Source organism: Chanodichthys erythropterus, chromosome 12 (assembly GCF_024489055.1).
Source record: "Chanodichthys erythropterus isolate Z2021 chromosome 12, ASM2448905v1, whole genome shotgun sequence".
Taxonomy (NCBI): Eukaryota; Metazoa; Chordata; class Actinopteri; order Cypriniformes; family Xenocyprididae; genus Chanodichthys; species Chanodichthys erythropterus.
This window is the reverse complement of record NC_090232.1, coordinates 50506854-50528938: the sequence shown is the minus strand read 5'-3', so window position 1 is coordinate 50528938 and position 22085 is coordinate 50506854. Positions and strand designations below refer to the sequence as shown.

Genomic DNA, 22085 nt, shown 5'->3' with positions numbered 1-22085 from the left:
TCGCTCATTTCAAAAACTCACTAACAGTCTTTGGTTTCTCAGTCGTTGAAAACATCCTCTGTAGCACCTTTAAATGATTAATTGAGTGATGATTGACCATTATTGAAGACACCTGATGATAACAGAATCACCAAAGGAGAAAATCACAATTTAAGTCACCATCGTGGAGATCAGCATTTGCTTTAGTTGGCATCTTGTCCTTGACTTTTTAATATTAGTTTTGTTTGGGCTGCTGTACCTGAGTTATAACAGCCAGAAAATCAAAGAGAAAAGATGATAAGGTGGAGTTGGCAGAACATGTTTTTTCTGCCATAGCAGGATGAATGCGGCTCCAAACTTGTTGGCCAAACATATGATAGTGCGTCTGTCATGTCAGGTGAACTAAATGGCATGCAGGCAAAAGTTCTACATAGTGAACAACCCATTAGATGAAAAATCAATTCTGTTGACTGAGGGATTTTTGCATTTTCAAGATCCATTTATTTATTTTTTTTTTCTATTGGAGCCTTTTTTGTGATGTTTTCTCTCATACAGACGTGCTTTTCAACATACTCCAATCAAAGGGTTGTGACTTTTTTTTTTTTTTTTTTTGTGATGAAGAAAATAGCTGAGTACTTGCAAAGACAATGAGGGGAGTTTGATCGCATCTTTGTGCTTGTAGAGGAACATCTTGACACTTCAAAGAGGAACAGAGATGCTGACAAAAATGAACAGTATAAAGTTATTTTTTTCAAAACTTTAGACACAATTGATTTGCATATGGAGAAGAGACTTTCCTCCATGGACAAACTGGTGTTTCTTAGCCTGTTGGATTCTTCTAAATTCATGGAGTACGACAACACTTTTCCAGACACTGCATTTAACTCTTTTTGTCCTTTTGTGCAGCTAGCTGAAAGTATTACATGCATCCCCTGAACTTGTAAAGAGCAATGTCTCTGAGTTCATGTTCATGCGTTCCACTGGCCTTTGTAACGGCATGACCCAACTGTACAAACTCTGTGAGTTGTTTCAAACAGTGCCATCTACTACTGCGTCAGTAGTAAGAACATTTTCTGCATTGAAAGGGATTAAAGGACAACTGCACATGAGTGGTCTTGCTCTGATGTCCCCTGAAAAGCAGATGCTGCACCAGCTGAAGACATACAAAGCAGATAATGAATTTCATTTACAAATAAGGTTTGCATGCATTTAAAACAACATGTGCCATGGTGTAAATTCCTACTTGTCTCTGATTAGGCAAACACACTCAAATACAGATCTAAATCAGAGATAAACTTAATAAACATTTTTTCAGACTGAAAATGAAAGTAAAACTTTTATGTGCTTTTTAATGCCAAATGAACAAGTTATTTTTCAGTATGATTAGAAGTGTGAAAGACTTCAGTGAGTTTCAGCAACTGATTCCTCTCCACACTGACCTCTGATGGACAACATATGAAAATAAAACATTGACTGAGCCAAACCATATACAGTATATTACAATTTCATAATGTATCTTTATTGCATTACTGAGGCTGAAGAAAAAACAAGCTAATTTATCAAATTTGTCAAGATGGCTGCCCAGTGAACTTCTCACTGTTCTTGCTAAGTTGTTAAAGTTTATCAAGAACCCATTAACCCCTGCTGGTAGATGACATAACTACACCATATGGCTTCAAAAGCATCTCTCTCTACTGACGGCCATTCAAACCCATCCCCATTTGCAATATTTAAATCGTAAATATTTTATTATATTACCGTAAAGGCTCTTAAAGTATGAAATGGTCTTATATTTGTTCTGTCTGTTCTCGTTTTCATGTGATGTCATCAGCTAATCAGTGTTGTCATGACATCATTTTCCTGATTAGCCACTCCCCAATCACTTTTTACAGCATGTTTAATTGAGATTAAGACAAAGATAAAGTAATCATATTTACACTCTTTTACATGTTTTAGACCTACAAGATTATTTCAGAGTACCATTCGATACATGAAGCATACACAACAAAAGTTTATTGAATGTTTGTTGATGGGGCTTCTTTGATCAGTCAGTTGTTTAATCAATACTGATAGATCGACTCTTCTTGAGTGTTATGTTGATAAAGCTATGCATAAGCATTGTTTTAAAAGCCAAAAAAAAAAAAAAAGTATGTGATATTTATATGTAGTTTGCAATGATTTATCAGAATATGCAGCTACTTTTGAATGGTCATGAATGGAGAAAGATGCTCTCTGGCAGCAGATTATTGTTGTTACAACATCAACCAGCAGGAGTGAACAGAATATACTAACCTGACAACCTCCCCTCGGTCAGGGAATAAAACAACTGGCTATGGGCTGTGTCCAGAGAGGCAAACAGATCTATCTGTGTGGATGGAGTCTCCATTCGCCCGGAAGCGGAGGCTCGTCATGAGAGCTCGTCGGCTGCACGGTTGAGCACGCCTGGGACGTGAATGGCACGAAGAGACCTCAGATGCTTCTGACTCCATAGCAAGTGTTGGCGGGCGAGTTGAAACCTACATGGTAGGTTGAATGGTAGGACTTTGTACTGATATGCCCGACCCTCGAACACAAACCGTAGGAAGGGTCTGTGTCAAGGCAGAATAGAGACATGAAAGTACGCGTCCTTCAGGTCGATCGCTGCGAACCAATCCTGGGGATGGATGCATTCAAAAATGCGTTTCTGCATAAGCATCTTGAACGGCAGCCTGTGAAGGGATGGATTTAGGGCACGCAGATTCAGGATTGGCTGTAACCCACTGCCTTTCTTGGGTACAATGAAGTTAGGGGCTGTAGAACCCTAACTTCATATCGGTTGGAGGGACCGGCTCGATTGCATCCTTTGCCAGGAGGACAGCAATCTCCGCCCGGACAACATGTGCACTGTCCAGGGACATGCAAATGTAATGGACATGCCTGAACACTGGGGGGCGCTGGGCGATCTGAATTGCATAGCTGAGTCTGATAGTACAGTTGGACTGGGAAGCACTAACCAGGCCTCCAGACTCCGAGCTAGCGGGACCAACAGCACCTCAGACGTACCCAGCGTGAGACAGAGTACTGGGTCCCGATTCGGACGGCATAGCGGCCCGAAGTGGGGTCAGACTCTGACAGGTGACAAGGTGTATGGGAGACGGCACAGAAGGGGCGGCACAGTTAGTCCATTTATGCTGTCCCATCACAAAGGAGGATCACGTTTCACATCGTTTCACTTCAGAAGGCCTTTATTGGATGCGTGTGGAGCACATATTTATGATGGATGGATGTGGATTGAAGCTTTTTCTTTAGCTCATACTCATTGAACCCTATCACTGCAATTATAAAGCCCAGATGCGTCAAGATATTTATTAATATTTCTTTGATTATGTTCATCAGGAACAAGAAAGTCATATACACCTAGGATGGTTTGAGGGTTAGTAAAGCTTGGGCTAATTTTCATTTGAAAGTGAACTAATACTTTAATGCCCCCTCTTGGCAATAACCATGTGCAATACACAACATTATTTATACATTTATTTATTTATCACACCATAATTATTTTCATTTCCTTGTGTTTGTACATAACTTACCGGTACACACATATACATATATATATATATATATATATATATATATATATATATATATATATATATATATATATATATATATATATATTGTTATTTTGTATTTACTTATTCTATGTGGATTATTCTGTTTGTGCTGTGGAAGCTTCAGGAACAAATTCCTCATATGTGTAAACATACCTGCCAATAAAGTTTTTTTCTGATTCTGACATTAAAACACTACTAACAATGTCATTTAAATTCTCAATCAAAAGCTAATTTGTCAACTCTACCCTGTTCTTGTCGAGTGGTTGAGGTTTAGCTGGTTAGCAAGAGCCAATTAACCCCTGCTGGTAGATGTCATAACTACACTATATGGCTTCAACAGCATCTTTCTCCATTGACGGCCATTCAAACAGCATTTCCTGACTGAGACCGTTTGTTTTCTCCTGTCATGGTGTCATTGTGCTGATTAGCCATTTCCTAAATGGTGAACATCGCTCTTTACAGTATGAGTACAAGTGTTCAGTCGATCGTTCCATCAGTGCTGTGACAGATCGACTCTTCTTGAGCAGAATCAGCTTTGAGACACTGATAAATGTGACTCTGTCTACTGGCGTCGAGTTCTGTGTAGATCTGATCCAGATTCTGACTGTTTGTTACTGAGTCGGCAGGTTCTGTGTTCACAGGTCTGTGAAACTTATTTTCTGCAGAAATTTCACTTTGAGCTGTGTGAGAGTTCGGCAGGCCAGTCGGGTTCCCTTCATCATATTCATTCTGTAAATTGGAAGAAGGAAATGATTGCTTCATCATACTGAGCAAGAAAGTGAACCTTGACATTTACTTGAGAAGAACTACAGTTTATATTCCTGACTCGCCTCTTCTCCTTCTCTTAATGTCAGATGAAACCCTTCGGTGGAGGAGGAGACCGGACCTGTGACAGATGAATGTTATTTACATTTAAAAACTTCTTCCAATATTTGAATTCAGTTCTTCATGTTAGCTTGAATCCAGAGATTGTGTTCAATGTCTCAACTGTTTTGTTTACACAGCAAGAATCTGACTAAAAAAAATACGAACTTGAATCTGAATCTGAGATTTCCATCATTACGGACTATAAAGTGTATACAGTACATATATGTATGTATGTAATGTAGATTTTATGTATTCATATATCATTCAAAATTATTACCAAGAGTCTGCTTTTTCTTTCGTATGGCCACCACAAGCAATACAGCACCTATCAGGAGAAAAACCAAAACTCCTGTGATGATGATACCAAATGAACCTGGAAGTACAAAAGACACAATTAACTACTTAAATAGTTTACAGAATTAAATGACAGATCTTTACATGAGAGAAATATCAGCTGTAGGATGTGGAGATGTGTTTACCTGTGTCAGGTGAAGGGGCTGGAGTCAATGGATCTGATGAAACACATATGCTTGTCATTAAAAATGGGCTGACAGTTAAAAAAAAAAAAAAACACAGATTCAAACATGAATTTAAGCCACATCACTATAGTTCAATGAGCAGAAGTCACATTAATCACTTACCCTGTTTAATCTTCAACAAAATCTCTGAATAGTCATCAGGACCTCTCCTCTTCACAGCACACCAGTATTGTCCTTCATCCTCTGTTCTCAGATCAGTGATGGTGACGGTGAAAACTCTGTTCTTCTTGTCGTCAGTCATAGAGAATCTCTCGTCTTTAGCTGGAGATCCTGATTTAACAATGATGTTTTTATTTGGAACATATTTACACTCGCCTTTACACAAATACTTTGAATTTGATTCATATCCAGGTTCATATGAGCATCTGATCTCAACTCTCTCTCCTCTGTGTCCTGTAACTGTATCTGGAGCTCCTACAACAACAGCTGAAACACAAATATATCATTAGCCATGATTAGCATATTTACTGTATTAATAAAGACTCCTGCAGAAATACAAGACCAGTGAAAATCAAAGAAGTGTAAAACAGTCACACATACACATCTTCAACTCACAGATATGAATGCAGGACCAGAGAAGAAGAATAAAGTTCCACATGGTGAAGATTTATGCCACTTTTTGACTACATAAAATCTTTGAACATTGGAAAACAACTCTATCTTCCGTACTGACACAAAGTGTGGAGCAATGCTTAACTTCTCCTTCCCTTCATTTCCACATCCATCACTACATCAGGTCCTTACTGTGCATTTCAAAACAACATAACCACAGCTTTAGATCATAACAATGTATATTATAGTGGTATTATGTTTTCATGTGGCCTCAGGGAGTATTTGGACACTTTAAAATGAGTGAATGTCATTGCATTAGATGAAATATCAAACAGACTCTGTGGGATACTTTCTCTTCACTAACTTAACTCTCATAACTTTCTATTAATCCTGAAAAGAAAAAAAAAATGCATGATAGCTGGTAAGCGTGAGTGAGTGAAGATTGTGTAGAAAAGAGGAAGATTCCTCTAGCCGACTCACCTGTAGAAAGACACAACTAGCTGTGTGTGTGTGTGTGTGTGTGTGTGTGTGTGTGATTAAAAGATAAGGATAAGATAGAATAAACAGTAGAACAAACAATACAGATCAGAACATGAAATAGAAAGAATGAACAAACCACAGACTGAAAGTTACAATAAACCATTGATTAAAAAGTATGAATGGTGGAATGAATGAACAAATAATGACAGAATAAATGTCAGAATTAATAAACAAATGATAGAGAGAAAAAATATACATTACAAACCACTGAATGAATGAAGGAATGAACAAATAGTTGGAAAATAGAAACTGAAATTGAATGGTGTAATGAGCAAATAGACAGAAAAAAGACAGGATGAATGAATAACAAACATGACTGAGTGAAGGAACAAATGATTGAGAGACTGAATAAACAATAGACAGAATGAACAAGTGCAACGAGTGAACAAATGACAGAATAAACATCAGAATGATAGAATGAACAACAAACTATAGACAGTACGAACAACAGACTGAATAAAGACAGAATAAACAATAAAAGAATCAACCACAGAAGACTGTATAACACACAGACTGTATGAAAGATAAAAAAAAAACGAATGACAGAATGAACTGTAACAAGAACAGACATAATAATAAAGCTGCAAGCAGCAATGAAAGGGTCCTCGCACCCATGACACTGCCACCCAGTGGCTTTAATAAAACAGAGCACGGTGGGCAATATGCATTCAAGTATATAAATATAGGAGGACTATGTCAGTCATTTGTATGTGCCACACTTCCTGCTACCAGCTTCGGAGCAGATTCGAGGCTAAGGGTTTGCCATCATGTATTATGTTTGGGAACTCACATGCCCCGAAATTGCATGATGTCAAGGAAAACATTCGACTGCAAGTTAAAATAATTACATATTACATATAATTTGGTAGTAAAATAGAAAGTGTTGCACATTTTATTAATGCAAAGATGGGTAGGCTATGTGTATTTTGCACATCATTTGCAACTGCTTTGTATCACTTAAAGGGATAGTTCACCCAAAAATGAAAATTTGATGTTTATCTGTTTACCCCCAGCGCATCCAAGATGTAGGTGACTTTGTTTCTTCAGTAGAACCCAAATGATGATTTTTAACTGCAACCGTTGCTGTCTGTCAGTCAAATAATGGGAGTGAATAGGAACTCTATCAATAAGAGTCGAAAAAAACATGCATAGACGAATCCAAATTAAACTCTGCGGCTCGTGACGACACATTAATGTCCTAAGACACGAAACGATCAGTTTGTGTGAGAAACCAAACAGTATTTATATAATTTTTTACCTCTAAAACACCACTATGTCCAACTGCATTCATCACTCGGTTGGTGAGGTCTGATCGCACTCTGACAACGGCAGTGATGTCTCGTGCTTATACTTCAATGAGTGCTAGACATCACTTCCGTTGTCAGAACGCGATCAGACCTCACTAACCGAATGCTGAACGCAGTTGGACATGTGTTTTAGAGGTAAAAAATACTCTTCGGTTTCTCGCACAAACCGATCGTTTCGTGTCTTAGGACATCAATGTGTCGTCACGAGCCGCAGGGTTTAATTTGGATTTGTCTGTCATGTTTTTTTGACTCTTACAGATGGAGTTTCTATTGAAATGCATTATACGGCTGACAACCGGCAATGGTGGGAGTTCAAAATCATCATTTGTGTTCTACTGAAGAAACAAAGTCACCTACATCTTGGATGCACTGGGGGTAAACAGATAAACATCAAAATTTCATTTTTGGGTGAACTATCCCTTCAAAGAAGCACCATAATTTTAAAATTGTGTCTTCTGTTAGTTACATAGCGACCACTGAACAGACATTTAGAAGTGTATTTTAAAATGAAAAGTATTGATAATAATAATGATAATAAAAAAAGAAGCTGTAAATGCTTGCATTTTTTGCAACACTATAAGTGTGTCTCATTGAGTAATCAAAAGCTCTAAACACATTTGCAGTCTTCACACCCACTTGAACACTTGAGCCAAATACAGGAAATACGTCATGTAAGTACACAAGTGCAAAGACCGCAACTGTGGGTATTTGGACAGGGAAATTGTATGCCTGAGTTACAACAACTTCCTGTTCTGTGGCGTTAATCACATACATTAGCGTTTAGCCAAGTGTTGCATGATTTAACATGTTTCTAGTATGCTTTGTACTTCATGGCATATTTAAATGTGTTTCTGTGAGTGAATTACAGTACAAAGCAAGCCATTTCCTGTTGCCAGCAACATGTGGCGCTATGACTAACTGAATATTTTACATGTAGATGAGGAAGAGGCCAGGACTCTTATCACAGATTGGACACTGTATGCTTGACTTACAACAGTTTCTTCTTTCATGGCGAAACACTTTGTCACCCCAAGCTTTACTCATCCTCAAGTCATCCTAGGCATATATGACGTAGAGCAAGCTTTGTGAACTGCAAGAGATTTACATCTTCTGTGTACGTTGAATACAGAAGGCGGTCTGGCGGAAACTCGATACTTCATAACTTGTTTAAATATCCATATTTAAACAAGTTTAAACAACATTATTTATACATTTACTTATTTATCACACTGTAAGGCTTGATTTTCCTGCTAAACAAAAACTGAGATAAAGCGTCCTGCAATAAAGTAATAAAACTTTAATCTGGAAAAAAGATCTCAAAGAAGTAGCAATGGACAACGCCTTGCCCCCACTCCAAAAGGACAACGCCTCCCCCACCACACACACACACACACACACACACACACACACAAACTCTCCTTCCCCCTGCCTCAAGTCACTGAAAGTTATTCAAAACATATAATGTAACTTGTGTATCTATTGTTTTTCCCTTTTCATGTTTGGTATCATTTAATTTGTCTCAGTGCGATTGGTAAAACGGTCTCAATTTCACAGCAGTCACTAGAATTATGAAGAAGATGGAAAATTAAGGAAAAATCTGTCTTCTTTTTTGGTGGTGTCTCTTCTCCTCTCCCCCAAAACAGGTGTTGGTGTAATAAACATTTACGATCCTTTTGTTCTGGTTCTGGTATAAAAGGTAAAGAGCAAAGCAGTCATGTAGGAACTTCTGTAACCAGAACCCCCATACAGAGATGGGTGAATGTCTGAAGACATTCATGTATCACTGTGTGTATATGCATTTCTTTGAGTAATCAATGTTATGCATTTAACATTTCTGAATTGGCTTCTAATTGTCTAATTGTAATGTTATTGGCATGATATATTTTTACTTGACAAATAAAATGTTATATTTGATTTACTCTGGATTCTTCTGAAATCATTATGACCAGTAGATTATTGGAGTCCATATTTCTGCAAATCTGCGTCAGGATAGATTAAAACTAAAGGCTCAATGAAAGGAGCATGTTGCACATCATGGGACCTTTTGATTTTTGTGTATCAACTGGCTTAGCAAGTTGCAGTATCGTGACTAAGAAAACTGTGTTTTTGTATGAACAAGCATGTGGCGGTTCGACTCAAATGCATTAGTAAACTCTGCACCCTCTGACTAAGACCAGAACTGGCGAGTTTGTGATCGTGAAAAGAACTAAAACGGCCGAAGTGACTTTTCTAAGTGATATGGGTCCATAATGAAAGAATAATTGAAAATAAGAGATACTCAGAATAATCAAATATCTAAATTAATACATAACAAATGATTAATTTCTAATTGGAGACACAACCCTTAGAATAAGAATCATTTGAAATTGGAGTCAGATTAAACGAGTGAAATTAAGTGAACTTCACAGAGATGCTGAAAAGGCATACACGCTTAAACCTTCCCTGTCCTGTGGGAAACCGTCATTGGACCCATTAGGCGGGCCTTACAACACCATAATTATTTATATTTCCTTGCATTTGTACATGCCGGTGCACACATATACTGTCTATTGTCGATTTTTGTAAATTTGTATACATTATACACAGAACAAATTTATAAACGCAACTCTTTTGTTTTTGCCCCCATTTTTACGATTTTAACTCAAAGATCTAAGACTTTTTCTAAGTACACAAAAGGCCTATTTCTCTCAAATATTGTTCACAAATCTGTCTAAATCTGTGTTAGTGAGCACTTCTCCTTTGCCGAGATAATCCATCCACCTCACAGGTGTGGCATATCAAGATGCTGATTAGACAGCATGATTACTGCACAGGTGTGCATTAGGCTGTCCACAATTAAAGGCCACTCAAAAGTGTGTAGTTTTATCACACAGCACAATGCCACAGATGTCACAAGTTTGGAGGGAGCGTGCAATTGGCATGCTGACTGCAGGAATGTCCACCAGAGCTGTTGCCCGTGAAGTGAATGTTAATTTCTCTACCATAAACCGTCTCCAAAGGAGTTTCAGAGAATTTGGCAGTACATCCAACCGCAGACCACGTGTAACCACACCAACCCAGGACCTCCACATCCAGCATCTTCACCTCCACGATCGTCTGAGACCAGCCACCCGGACAGCTGCTGCAGCAATCGGTTTGCATAACCAAAGCATTTCTGCACAAACTGTCATAAACTGTCTCAGGGACAACGAACACAGCTGCATTTTATTGATGCCATTTTGAATGCAGAGATACCGTTACGAGATCCTGAAGCCCACTTTTGTGCCGTTCATCCACGACTATCACCTCATGTTGCAGCATGATAATGCACGGCCCCATGTTGCAAGGATCTGTACACGATTCCTGGAAGCTAAAAACATTCCCAGCATGTTTGGGATGCTCTGGATCGCCGTATATGACAGCATGTTTCAGTTCCTGCCAATATCCAGCATCTTCGCACAGCCATTGAAGAGGAGTGGACCAACATCCCACAGGCCACAATCAACAACCTGATCAACTCTATGTGAAGGAGATGTGTCGCAATGCGTGAGGCAAATGGTGGTCACACCAGATACTGACTGGTATTGGACACTGTGAAGTTTTTGTTCTTTAAGTTTGTGTCAAGGACATTAAAAATTATGACTTTTTTTATTAGGGTAATAATAAAGAAGCTGTCCTACATTCATTAGTCTCACTGTGTTGTGCTCAGAAAACTGCAACATAAAAAAAAAAAAAAATGTATAGGCATCGGTATCGACGAGTACTAGAAAAAAGTATCGTTACTCATACTCGGTCCTTAAAAATTGGTATCGATGCATCCCTAAAAAAAATATATAATATAATAAAATACACACACACACACACACACACACACACACACACACACACACACACACACACACACACACACACACACACACACACACTATCAGTCAAAAGTTTGGAAACATTACTATGTTTTAATGTTTTTGAATGAAGTCTCTTCTGCTCATTAAGGCTGCATTTATTTCATAATAAATACAGAAAAAACAATAATATTGTCAAATATTATTACAATTTAAAATTGTGATTTTCTATTTTAATATAAAACTTTAAAATATAAATTTATTCCTGTGATGGCAAAGCTGAATTTTCAGCATCATTACTCCAGTCTTCAGTGTCACATGATCCTTCAGAAATCATTCTAATATGCCGATTTATTATCAATGTTGGAAACAGTTGTGCTGCTTATATTATTTTATAACCTGTGATACGTTTCCAGGATTCTTTGCTGAATAAAAAGTTATAAAATATCAGCATTTATTTAAAATAGAAATATTTTGTAACAATATACACTACCGTTTGGGATCAGTCATTTTTTTTTCCTTCTTTTTTTGAAAGAAATTAATACTTTTATTCAGCACAGATGTGTTGAATTGATAAAAAGTGATAGTAAAGATTTATATTGTTAGAAAAGATTTCTATTTTGAATAAATGCTGTTCTTTTTAACCTTTTATTCATCAATGAATCCTGAAAAAAGTATCACAGGTTCCAAAAAAATATTAAGCAACACAACTGTTTTCAACATTGATAATAACAGAACATAAAAGCATCATATTAGAATGATTTCCGAAGGATCATGTGACACTGTTTTTTTTTTTTCTTCTGTATTTATTATGTAATAAATGCAGCCTTAATGAGCATAAGAGACTTTCTAATATACATAATATAAACAGTAATGTTTCCAAACTTTTGACTGGTAGTGTATATATTCTTATTTCCTATTTACTTGTTCTATATTTATGTTATATTTGTTTAGTAGCAATAAAGCTCTTTCTAATTTAAATTCTCAATCAAAAGCTAATTTGTCAAATCTACCATTTTTGTCGAGTGGTTGAGGTTTAGCTGATTAGCAGGAACCAATTAACCCCTGCTGGTAGATGTCATAACGGTAACACTTTAGATTACAGCCCGGAAAGTACTGCGTAATTACAACAAATTTACAGCGTAACTTTCAATAATTATAGTGTAACTATACAGTAAGTATGTGTAAGTATAGGGGAACAATATGTAAAGTATTGGGAATAAAGGGGTAACAACCAGGAAAAATAACAAATTATTCATACTTTTAATATTTTATAACTAAGGGGTACGTATGACATAACTAAGGGGTAAGTATGACATTACGGGCCGTAAATTAAAGTGGAGCTTGTTACCCTCTTATTTCATATAGTTACAGGGTAAGTACTTAATAAAAATAAATAAATAAATAAAAACGCAAACAGTCATATCACTTGGAAAACTTTATTTGAAAAACAACTTATTTCAAAACAGTTTTAAAGTTACAAAACTTCTTATTTGTTTCTCTTGCTTGGCTTCCTCCTCCTCTTGTTCCTCTTCTTCTTTCTTTCCACTGATGAATCTTAAGAGGGAATCCCATTTGCTATTCTATATTTAAAAAACACAGTACACCCGGAAATGTGCTCACCGTTTACTCATCTTTTACCCTCATGCCAAAAACTTTCGACCAGCTGTCTCCTGCGCGTGCATGCGAGGGTTGAGAGTTTATGCTTGACGTAACTTGAAGCGTGACGTAAGCGTGCCGAGAAACTCACGCAGATGTTGGATGCCGTCAGTTTTTTTTTTTTTATTATTATTATTATTTTAGTAATGCTCACAACAAAATACACAGAATAACAGTTAATGAGAACGAGAAACAAACAAGACAGAATAACAGAGACGGCAGTTCTCGCGCGAGTTTCACACGAATTTCCCGAACGTCATGAAAGCTTCACGCTGCTTCATCGAACGCGAAGTCGACTCTCATGCAGGCGCTGGTGACAGTTGGTCGGAAGCGAAAAGATGAATAGCCTAAACCATGAGAAAATTTCGGGGTGTACTGTATTTTCTTATAATACAGAATAGCAACGGGATTCCGTCTTAAGATTCATCAGCTGAGAAACAAAAGCAGGAGAAAGACAAGCGAGAAACAACAACAACCAAAAAACGGACAAAACTTGTTACTTTCTGTCAGGAATTTAGAGTTTGAAATGAAAAGTTGATTTAAAAAAATGAATAATAAGTGTTGTAGACCTGTTTTTAATGAAGTTGTTTTTCAAATAAAGGTTTCGGAGTCAGTGATATCAGATTGATTGCATTTTATTAATTACTTACCCTACATGAAACAAGAGGGTAACAAGCTCCACTTTAATTTACGGCCCGTAATGTCATACTTACCCCTTAGTTATATGTCATAAGTACCCCTTAGATATAAAATATTTACAGTATAAATAATTTAATATTTTCCTGGTTGTTACCCCTTTATTCCCAATACTTTACATATTGTTCCCCTATACTTACACATACTTACTGTCATAGGCGCCGATTTATGTTTCTGCCGGTGGGTGCCCAGTAAGCCACCCTTCCCCCCACCCCCAACTTTTTTTTTTTTTTTTTTCCTACTACTATTGTAGACAAATCCAATATACAGATACAATGTGTTCGTGCTGCCCATTGGTCTCGTGGTAGAGTTTTCGTTAATAGAGGCAGAAATTCACCCGTGCTTTAATTATCGGTTCGAATCAGCGGTTCGAATCTGCCCTCACATAGTTTTTTTTTCTCATTAAGATCAAATAAGTTTATGATTGTATATCAATACCAGGGAACGTCAACTGGATGTTTCATTTGAATTGACCCAAAACAAGCACATTCTTTTCATGAGTGTTGTCGTGCTCTCGCTGAAATCTGTTGATCAGACAGTAACGTTACCTAAAGGTAGCCTACACTGTATTATTTCGTCAGTCAGTCATGAAAGTCAGGTGTTTAAAAGCTTCTGTGAACTTTAAATCCAGTAGAGAAGACCATTTTAGGGACAGGACAGTTTTGAGTTCTGATTCTGAATCTGAGCGAGCGCAAGAGTGATGGAAATCCGAGTTGAGATTTGTGCTCGCTCAACCCGATCTCACGGCAATTCGAATTGGTCGTGAGATAGCGTTGGCTCGCTCAACACTGGACGCGCTCTCGACTTTTGCCTTTAAAATAACGTCATTGAAACGGACTTAAACTATATATAAGGATCGTTTCTGATCACAATCTGCATTGTAAAAAGCGCTATATAAATAAAGGTGACTTGACTTGATAGCTGCAAACGATTTTTTTTTTCTTGTTAAAATCCATGGATAATATCTCGTAATTTTCCGTGGGTGCTCGACCATTTCCGTGGGTGCTCCAGCCCCCCACGGGACCGGCGCCTATGCTTACTGTATAGTTACACTATAATTATTGAAAGTTATGCTGTAAATTTGTTGTAATTACGCAGTACTTTCCGGGCTGTAATCTAAAGCGTTACCGTCATAACTACACTATATGGCTTCAACAGCATCTTTCTTCATTGACGGCCATTCAAACAGTGTTTCCTGAGTTCGTTTTCTTGTGAGTCGTGATATGATGTCATTGTGCTGATTAGCCATTTCCTAAATAGTGAACATCGATAGTATGAGTACAAGTGTTTAATTCAGTCATTTGATCAATATTGTGATAGATCGAATCTTCTTGAGCAGAATCAGCTTTGAGACACTGATAAATGTTACTCTGTCTACTGGCGTTGAGTTCTGTGTAGATCTGATCCAAATTCTGACTGTTTGTCACTGCAGAAGTAACATTTGTGTAGTCGAGGTCTGTGTCGGTGTTCACAGGTCTTTGAAACTCATTTTCTGCAGAGATATTATCAATTTGAGCTGTGCATGAGTTCGGCAGGTCAGTCGGGTTCCCTTTATCATATTCATTCTGCAAATTGGAAGAAGGAAATTATTGCTTCATCATTATTGAGTAAGAAAGTGAACCTTGACATTTACTTGAGAAGAACTACAGTTTATAATAATGGACATGTTCCTCCTGACTCACCTCTTTTCCTTCTCTTAATGTCAGATGAAACCCTTCGGTGGAGGAGGAGACCGGACCTGTGGCAGATGAATGTTATTTATATTTACAAACTTCTTCCAGTATTTGAATTCAGTTCTTCATGTTAGCTTGAATCCAGAGATTGTGTTCAACGTCTCACTTGTTTTGTTTACACAGCAAGAATCTGACTAAAAAGCAATCTGAACTTGAATCTGAATCTGATTATTAGGGACTATAAAGTGTCTACAGTGTCTGAATTCACTGATGTAATGTAGATTTTATGTATCGTATATTCATATATCATTCAATATTACCACAAGTCTGCTTTTTCTTTCGTACGGCCACTACAAGCAATACAGCACCTATCAGAAGAAAAACCAAAACTCCTGTGATGATGATACCAAATGAACCAAATGAACCTGGAAATACAAAAGACAAAATGAACTACTTAAACGGTTTTACAGAATTAAATGACAGATCTTTACATGAGAGAAATATCAGCTGTGAGATGTGGAGATGTGTTTACCTGTGTCAGGTAAAGGGGCTGGAGTCAATGGATCTGATGAAACACATATGCTTGTCATTACAAATGGGCTGATAGTAAAAAAAAGATTCAATTTAAGCAGAAGTCACATTAATCACTTACCCTGTTTAACCTTCAACAAAATCTCTGAATAGATGTCAGTAAAAAGCAAAGACCTTTCCACAGCACACCAGTATTGTCCTTCATCCTCTGTTCTCAGATCAGTGATGGTGACGGTGAAAACTCTTGCCGTTGTGTCGTCAGTCAGAGAGAATCTCTCGTCTTTAGCTGGAGATCCTGATTTAACAATGATGTTTTTCTTTGGAACATATTTACACTCGCCTTTACACAAATACTTTGAATTTGATTCATATCCAGGTTCATATGAGCATCTGATCTCAACTCTCTCTCCTCTGTGTCCTGTAACTGTATCTGGAGCTCCTACAACAACAGCTGAAACACAAATATATCATTAGCCATGATTAGCATATTTACTGTATTAATAAAGACTCCTGCAGAAATACAAGACCAGTGAAAATCAAAGAAGTGTAAAACAGTCACACATACACATCTTGAACTCACAGATATGAATGCAGGACCAGAGAAGAAGAATAAAGTTCCACATGGTGAAGATTTATGCCACTTTTTGACTACATAAAATCTTTGAAGATTGGAAAACAACTCTATCTTCCGTACTGACACAAAGTGTGGAGTAATGCTTAACTTCTCCTTCCCTTCATTTCCACATCCATCACTACATCAGGTCCTTACTGTGCATTTCAAAACAATATAACCACAGCTTTACTTCATAACAACTTATATTATAGTGTTATGTATTCATGTGGCCTTAGAGAGTATTTGGACACTTTAAAATGTGTGAATGCCATTGCATTAGATATCAGTTTCTTGAGAAAAAAAAATGTAACCCTAACTTAAACAATGAGATAATTACTGCAACTCAATGCTAAGATCAATCATAAATCACAGAGGAATTCAATATTTACTTTTCAGGTGCATTGTAGTGCAGGGGTCCTCAACTCTGGTGCCAATCTTGATCAAACCTCATCTGCCTATAACTTTCTATTAATCCTGAAGACTTTGATCCTGGTGTGATAAGACACAGAAACTGGATGTAAAAAAACAAAATACACTATAGCTGGTAAGTGTGCGTGAGTGAAGATTGTGTAGAAAAGAGAAAGACTCACCTGTAGAAAGACACAACTAGCTGTGTGTGTAATTAAAAGACATGGATAAGATAGAATGAACAATAGAACAACAGTTTAGAAGACATTTTGAAGTATTTTAAAATGCAAAGTATTGAAAATAATAATTAAAAAAAAAGCTGTAAATGCTTGCATTTTTTGCAAGACTATAAGTTTATCCTATCGAGTAATCAAAAGCTCTAAACACACTTGCAGTCTTCACACCCACTTGAACACTTGAGCCAAATACAGGAAATACGTCATGTAAGTACACAAGTGCAAAGACCGCAACTGTGGGTATTTGGACAGGGCAATTGTATGCCTGAGTTACAACAACTTCCTGTTCTGTGGCGTTAATCACATACATTAGCGTTTAGCCAAGTGTTGCATGATTTAATGAGTTTCTAGTATGTTTGCTACTTCATGGCATATTTAAATTTCTGTGAGTGAATTACAGTACAAAGCATACCATTTCCTGTTGCCAACATGTGGTGCTATGACTAACTGAATATTTGCATGTAGATGTCTTTAGGCCAAGACTCTTAACACATGTGAAGCAGTTTGGACACTGTATGCTTGAGTTACTACAGTTTCCTGTTTCATGACAAAACAAAATTTTTCAGGCCGCCACGGACACACTGTTCAGTAAAAACTCAACATCTTCGGAATTTAACATCGCTAAGGCCTTAAGATTAGACTGACCATATATGATGTTAATCTGTTTAAAGCTCTAAGAGGAGTTCATTAAAGTACAAAAACGAAACGAAAAGATTTTGCACCCTGGGACATTTTTGCAGGTATTGGGCTATTAGATGAATAGCTAATGAATTAGATTGAATTTCACACATGAAATGTAACATGAAGGGCTAAATTGAAATCTTTGTAGGTGGCGCTATTGAGCCATTTTGCCACAACCTATTCTGAAACCCATATCATATGAAAATTTTCACCACTTTTGACGGACGTTCAAAGTTTCATGAGTTTGAACATGTTTAGGCCCCTCAAAAATGTGATTCTTTTCAGAAAAGAAGAATAATAGACTGAGCAATTATAATAGGGTCCTCATTCCATTGGTGCTCTGCTCTAAATAGGATACACAGACAGACATACAGATCACCCTGATCTCTTTTTTGGCCTAGTTTGGTGTTGTGATATTTGCAGGACTGTTTGTGCTGCTGACAATCACTAATTAGTATTTTTTTGTGTGTGATTAAATATACATTATTTTCCTGGTTTACTCTGGTACCTCTAGGTAATGATGTTGTGGGTCTCTCTGGTTCAGCTGTGCAGAGAAGGAACGTGAAACTTTCAAGATTCGCTCCTTCAGCCATATGACTTCACCATTCAATCATCCCAGCTAACAGAGCTCAAAGTTATGTTCTTCAGGTAACATTAAAAGAGTATTTCCTCAAAATTATCAGTCTTTAAAAATATCCTTAATGTAAGGACACAAACATTATCTATACATTGCTCATATAACTTTTTTTTTGAACATTTTAGTTTAACACTCTTCTAACATTAGAATCAATTTCTCTTGTTGCTTGTTTTTTACTTGTTTTAGAATGTTCACTTGTTTAAGAATGCTCAGGGAACATTCAAAAGTAACAATCCTATAATGTTTGCAAAATGTAACGTTCCATTAATGTTCGAAAAAAGAAAAGAAGTACATATTAAGACATTTTAAGTGTTTTGAACCTTCAGAGAAGATAAATAACGTTTTCATAGCTTAGGAAAACTTTCTTACAACATTTGTTAGCTGGGATGTGTGTGGGAAAAAAAAAAAAAAAAAAAAAAAAAGACGACTTTTTTCATATTAAAGAGCCCTTACCTCTTCTGAGAGTTAGTTGTATTTGAGGATCAGGATCAGGCAGCAGTTTAACATCCACGCCGACCGTGTACAAGCCAGAATCGTCTGAGATCAGTCCAAAGATGGCGGCGGTGAAAACGCGTACGGATGTGTCGTCTAGCCAACCTGTTGGCTTCATCTGAATCAATTTTTCAAAGAAGAATCCATCTGATCTGCTAAAGTACTTGCCGTCTCGTAGCCAGGTGGGTTTCTGAAAGGTCTTCTCCCTTATATTCCAATCACAGCAACTAATGTAGACAGTCCGGAAACGAAATTAAATGACTAACGTTAGATATTGAATTGTGTAATATACCGACAGAAAATACCTTGCAGTTAATTACATCCATAAACATGTTCCCTTTGTAGTTCATCAAGTGAATTAGCTGATTATTTGACTAGTAGTGACGTGACAGTATTGTGCTTTCCGAGCAAGAGCTCGTCCTTTTGTTCTTGGTAAAGTTTAACAGCAAATAAAACGTATGTGAAAATCGCTCGACTTCAAGCTTGATGTTAAAGGAAGCATCTCTCATATGAAGCCGTTTGATTCATTTTAGTGAAAATATGAACTGTTCAACCAAAAAGTGACTGATTCATTTCAGTCAGCGTGACACGTTTTTAATGTGATATACACATTAATGTTTTAATATTATTTAATAGGCTTTCATTGTTAACAATATAATAATAGTTGTTTTATTGGTGATCTGTTCAGACCTATACATGTGACCTAATTTTATGTGCAATAAATTATATTTAAAAAAGTATTTTATTTGTAGATTAAGTATTAGTAATGCATTTTAAGCATTACTTGAACTATAATTACCAAGCTAGAGTTAGTAGTTTAGTAGCTTTATTAGTAGATTAAGTAGTAGTATAGTGTAGTGGAAATACATTTTTAAGCATTACTTGTACTATAATTACCACACTAGAGTTTGAGTAGTTTCCCTGAACACTGATGCAGATAATTTTGAAATCAAGAAGCTGTTTTATTGTAAAGCGATCTCTACAACTCACCTGTACAGATGAAGAAACAAAAGACAGATCCTCAACCCCAAAACAAGACTTTAGTTGTACAAAGGCAGTTCAACTGAGATTTCTCAATATAATCAACTTACCACTTTTCACCAGTATAAAGTGACTCCAAAGGTTGCAGTCCTCTCTTTTCTGTATTATAATTGTTTGAACAGGAACAAACATTTAAACAAGATTAGGAAAGTCCATTTTACACTTATAAGGATTCTCTAAAAAAGTGATAAAAAAATCTTCTCTAAGTTCTAATTTTCATAAGGTAATACAATATTGTATTCCATACTTTATTTATAAGGAGTGTTTTGCACAGAGCGGTTTAATCGCTCGTGACCAGCAGAGGGCCCCAAATAAAAACCTACTGTGCAAACTGACACTGCAAAACATTTTCTTCTTCAGTATTTATGTCTTGTTTTCCAGTAGACTACTTAATTGATGCAAAATTGCATAATCTAATCAAACTTGTTTTCAGTGAAACAACATAGGATTATGTTATGTTTATTAGATGGCGAGACACAAATACCAATGCAAATGCAGCAAAGTGAAGATGATAAATACAACAGTGATTAATACTTTCTGCTTCACAAAACTATGCTGAGACAAATGTGAATGATTTCTGTATTATATTTAATAACTAAAATAACATACAAGATACTTGTGCTTGTATAATCTGGGTTTGTGGGGCTCTAGTAGGGTGTTCCCGGTCTGCAGTGATCAGTATCTATCAAAAGGAACAGTGGTGAACCGTTGAAAGGGTCATGGGCGGCCAAGATCATTGATGCACGTGAGGAGCGAAGGCTGGACCGTGTGGTCGGATCCAACAGACAAGCTACTGTAGCTCAAATTGCTTCAGAAGTTAATGCTGGTACTGATAGAAAGGTGTCAGAATACACAGTGCATCACTTTGCTGTGTATGGAGCAGCACAGCTGCAGACCAGTCAGGGTGACCATACTGACCCCTGTCCACCACTGAAAGAGACAACAGTGGACATCAGAACTGGACCACGGAGCAATGGAAGAAAGTGTCCTGGTCTGATAAATCACATTTTCTTTTACATCACGTGGATGGCCGGGTGCGTGTGCGTCGCTTACCTGGGGAACACATGGCACCAGGATGCACTATGGGAAGAAGGTGAGCCGGCGGAGGCAGTGTGATGCTTTGGGCAATGTTTTGCTGGGAAACCTTGGGTCATGCCATCCATGATGTTACTTTGACACGTACCACCTACCTAAGCATTGTTGCAGACCATGTACACCCTTTCATGGAAACGGTATTCCCTGGTGGCTGTGGCCTCTTTCAGCAGGAGAATGCTCCTGCTACAAAGCAAAAATGGTTCAGGAATGGTTTGAGGAGCACAACAACGAGTTTGAGGTGTTGACTTGGCCTCCAGATTCCCCAGATCTTAATCCAATCGAGCATCTGTTGGATGTGCTGAACAAACAAAAAGTCTGATCCATGGAGGCTCCACCTCACAACTTAAAGGATCTGCTGCTAACATCTTGGTGTCAGATACCACAGCACACCTTCAGGGGTCTAGAGGAGTCCATGCCTCGACGGGTCAGGGCTGTTTTTGCTGCAAAATGGGGACAAACACAATATTAGGAACGTGGTCATAATTTTATGCCTGATCGGTGTATATAAATATATAAAAATAGTACCTCAATGATTCTAATATAACACTGATGTTAAAACAAGGTTATTACTTATGAATAAGATTTGCTGTCGTCACCTGCACTATATATATCAGTATATCAGTTTGATATTGTCCTTCGTTGAGGAGCAGAACCTGATAAGAACATGCAGATTTAATTGATTTAATTATCGATTTATTGAAATATGCAGGGGCTCTTTCAGAACATGTTTTGAAGAAAAGTACATGTTCTGTTAGTGCTGTAGTCTCACCTGAGTTACTGCAGCTGTTGTGCTTGAGGACTTGAAACAGACCAAACACACACATGAAAAACAGAGCGAAAACACACATCAAAGCCACCATCATCATGAACCTGGAGTGAGATTCTGTTGATGCAAAGACCACAATGAGTTGACTGAAAAAAGCCAAACCACATGCTGTGTGTGTGTGTGTGTGTGTGTGTGTGTGTGTGTGTGTGTGTGTGTGTTTATGTGTTTATAGAGTTATACTTCCCTAATGCACATGTATGAAGAAACAGTGTCAGAAAACAGCTCCCTCTTCAGGGCAGTGAAGGTAAAGTCTGGCCATCCTCAAGGTTACGCCATCCAATCACCCAACCAACCAT

At 37.4% G+C, this 22085-nt stretch overlaps 3 protein-coding genes across 12 annotated transcripts in view; all 3 read right to left on the bottom strand.

Moving 5' to 3' along the window:
• Positions 1 to 22085, bottom strand: part of LOC137032441 (B-cell receptor CD22-like) — a 900294-nt gene that overhangs the window by 95732 nt on the left and 782477 nt on the right. The window lies entirely within an intron of this gene.
• On the bottom strand, positions 311 to 7081 carry LOC137031668 (CMRF35-like molecule 7). Of its 4 annotated transcripts, XR_010896591.1 has the most exons (7): positions 5519 to 7081; positions 5081 to 5404; positions 4919 to 4951; positions 4717 to 4812; positions 4403 to 4458; positions 2272 to 4301; positions 311 to 1132 (listed from the first exon to the last, which is right to left on the bottom strand). XR_010896591.1 is itself a non-coding variant. In XM_067402787.1 (6 exons), exons 1-6 carry the CDS (start codon positions 5574 to 5576, stop codon positions 4050 to 4052), a joined length of 819 nt encoding a protein of 272 aa, XP_067258888.1. In that variant the 5' UTR covers positions 5577 to 7081; the 3' UTR covers positions 1627 to 4049. The 4 variants fall into 4 exon arrangements, 3 of the variants coding, with proteins under 3 accessions (XP_067258888.1, XP_067258890.1, XP_067258889.1); XM_067402787.1 differs by lacking the exon at positions 311 to 1132 and having other exon boundaries at positions 1627 to 4301; XM_067402789.1 differs by lacking the exon at positions 311 to 1132 and having other exon boundaries at positions 1627 to 4301; positions 4717 to 4764.
• The window catches only part of LOC137031666 (CMRF35-like molecule 7), a 215507-nt gene continuing 205968 nt past the window's right edge, over positions 12547 to 22085 (bottom strand). The window contains exons 1-8 of one of the 7 annotated variants that reach the window (XM_067402780.1): positions 17171 to 17181; positions 16964 to 16983; positions 16763 to 16862; positions 15882 to 16211; positions 15762 to 15794; positions 15550 to 15654; positions 15239 to 15294; positions 12547 to 15121 (exon numbers count right to left, since the gene is read on the bottom strand). In XM_067402780.1, the coding sequence (XP_067258881.1) occupies positions 14798 to 15121; positions 15239 to 15294; positions 15550 to 15654; positions 15762 to 15794; positions 15882 to 16211; positions 16763 to 16775 (861 nt within the window). In that variant the 5' untranslated portion in view covers positions 16776 to 16862; positions 16964 to 16983; positions 17171 to 17181 and the 3' untranslated portion in view covers positions 12547 to 14797. Of the gene's footprint in view, positions 15122 to 15238; positions 15295 to 15549; positions 15655 to 15761; positions 15795 to 15881; positions 16212 to 16325; positions 16465 to 16762; positions 16885 to 16963; positions 17143 to 17170; positions 17182 to 18788; positions 19629 to 22085 lie in introns of those variants that run through there. The other 6 variants (XM_067402784.1, XM_067402782.1, XM_067402781.1 and 3 more) reach the window with 6 other exon arrangements.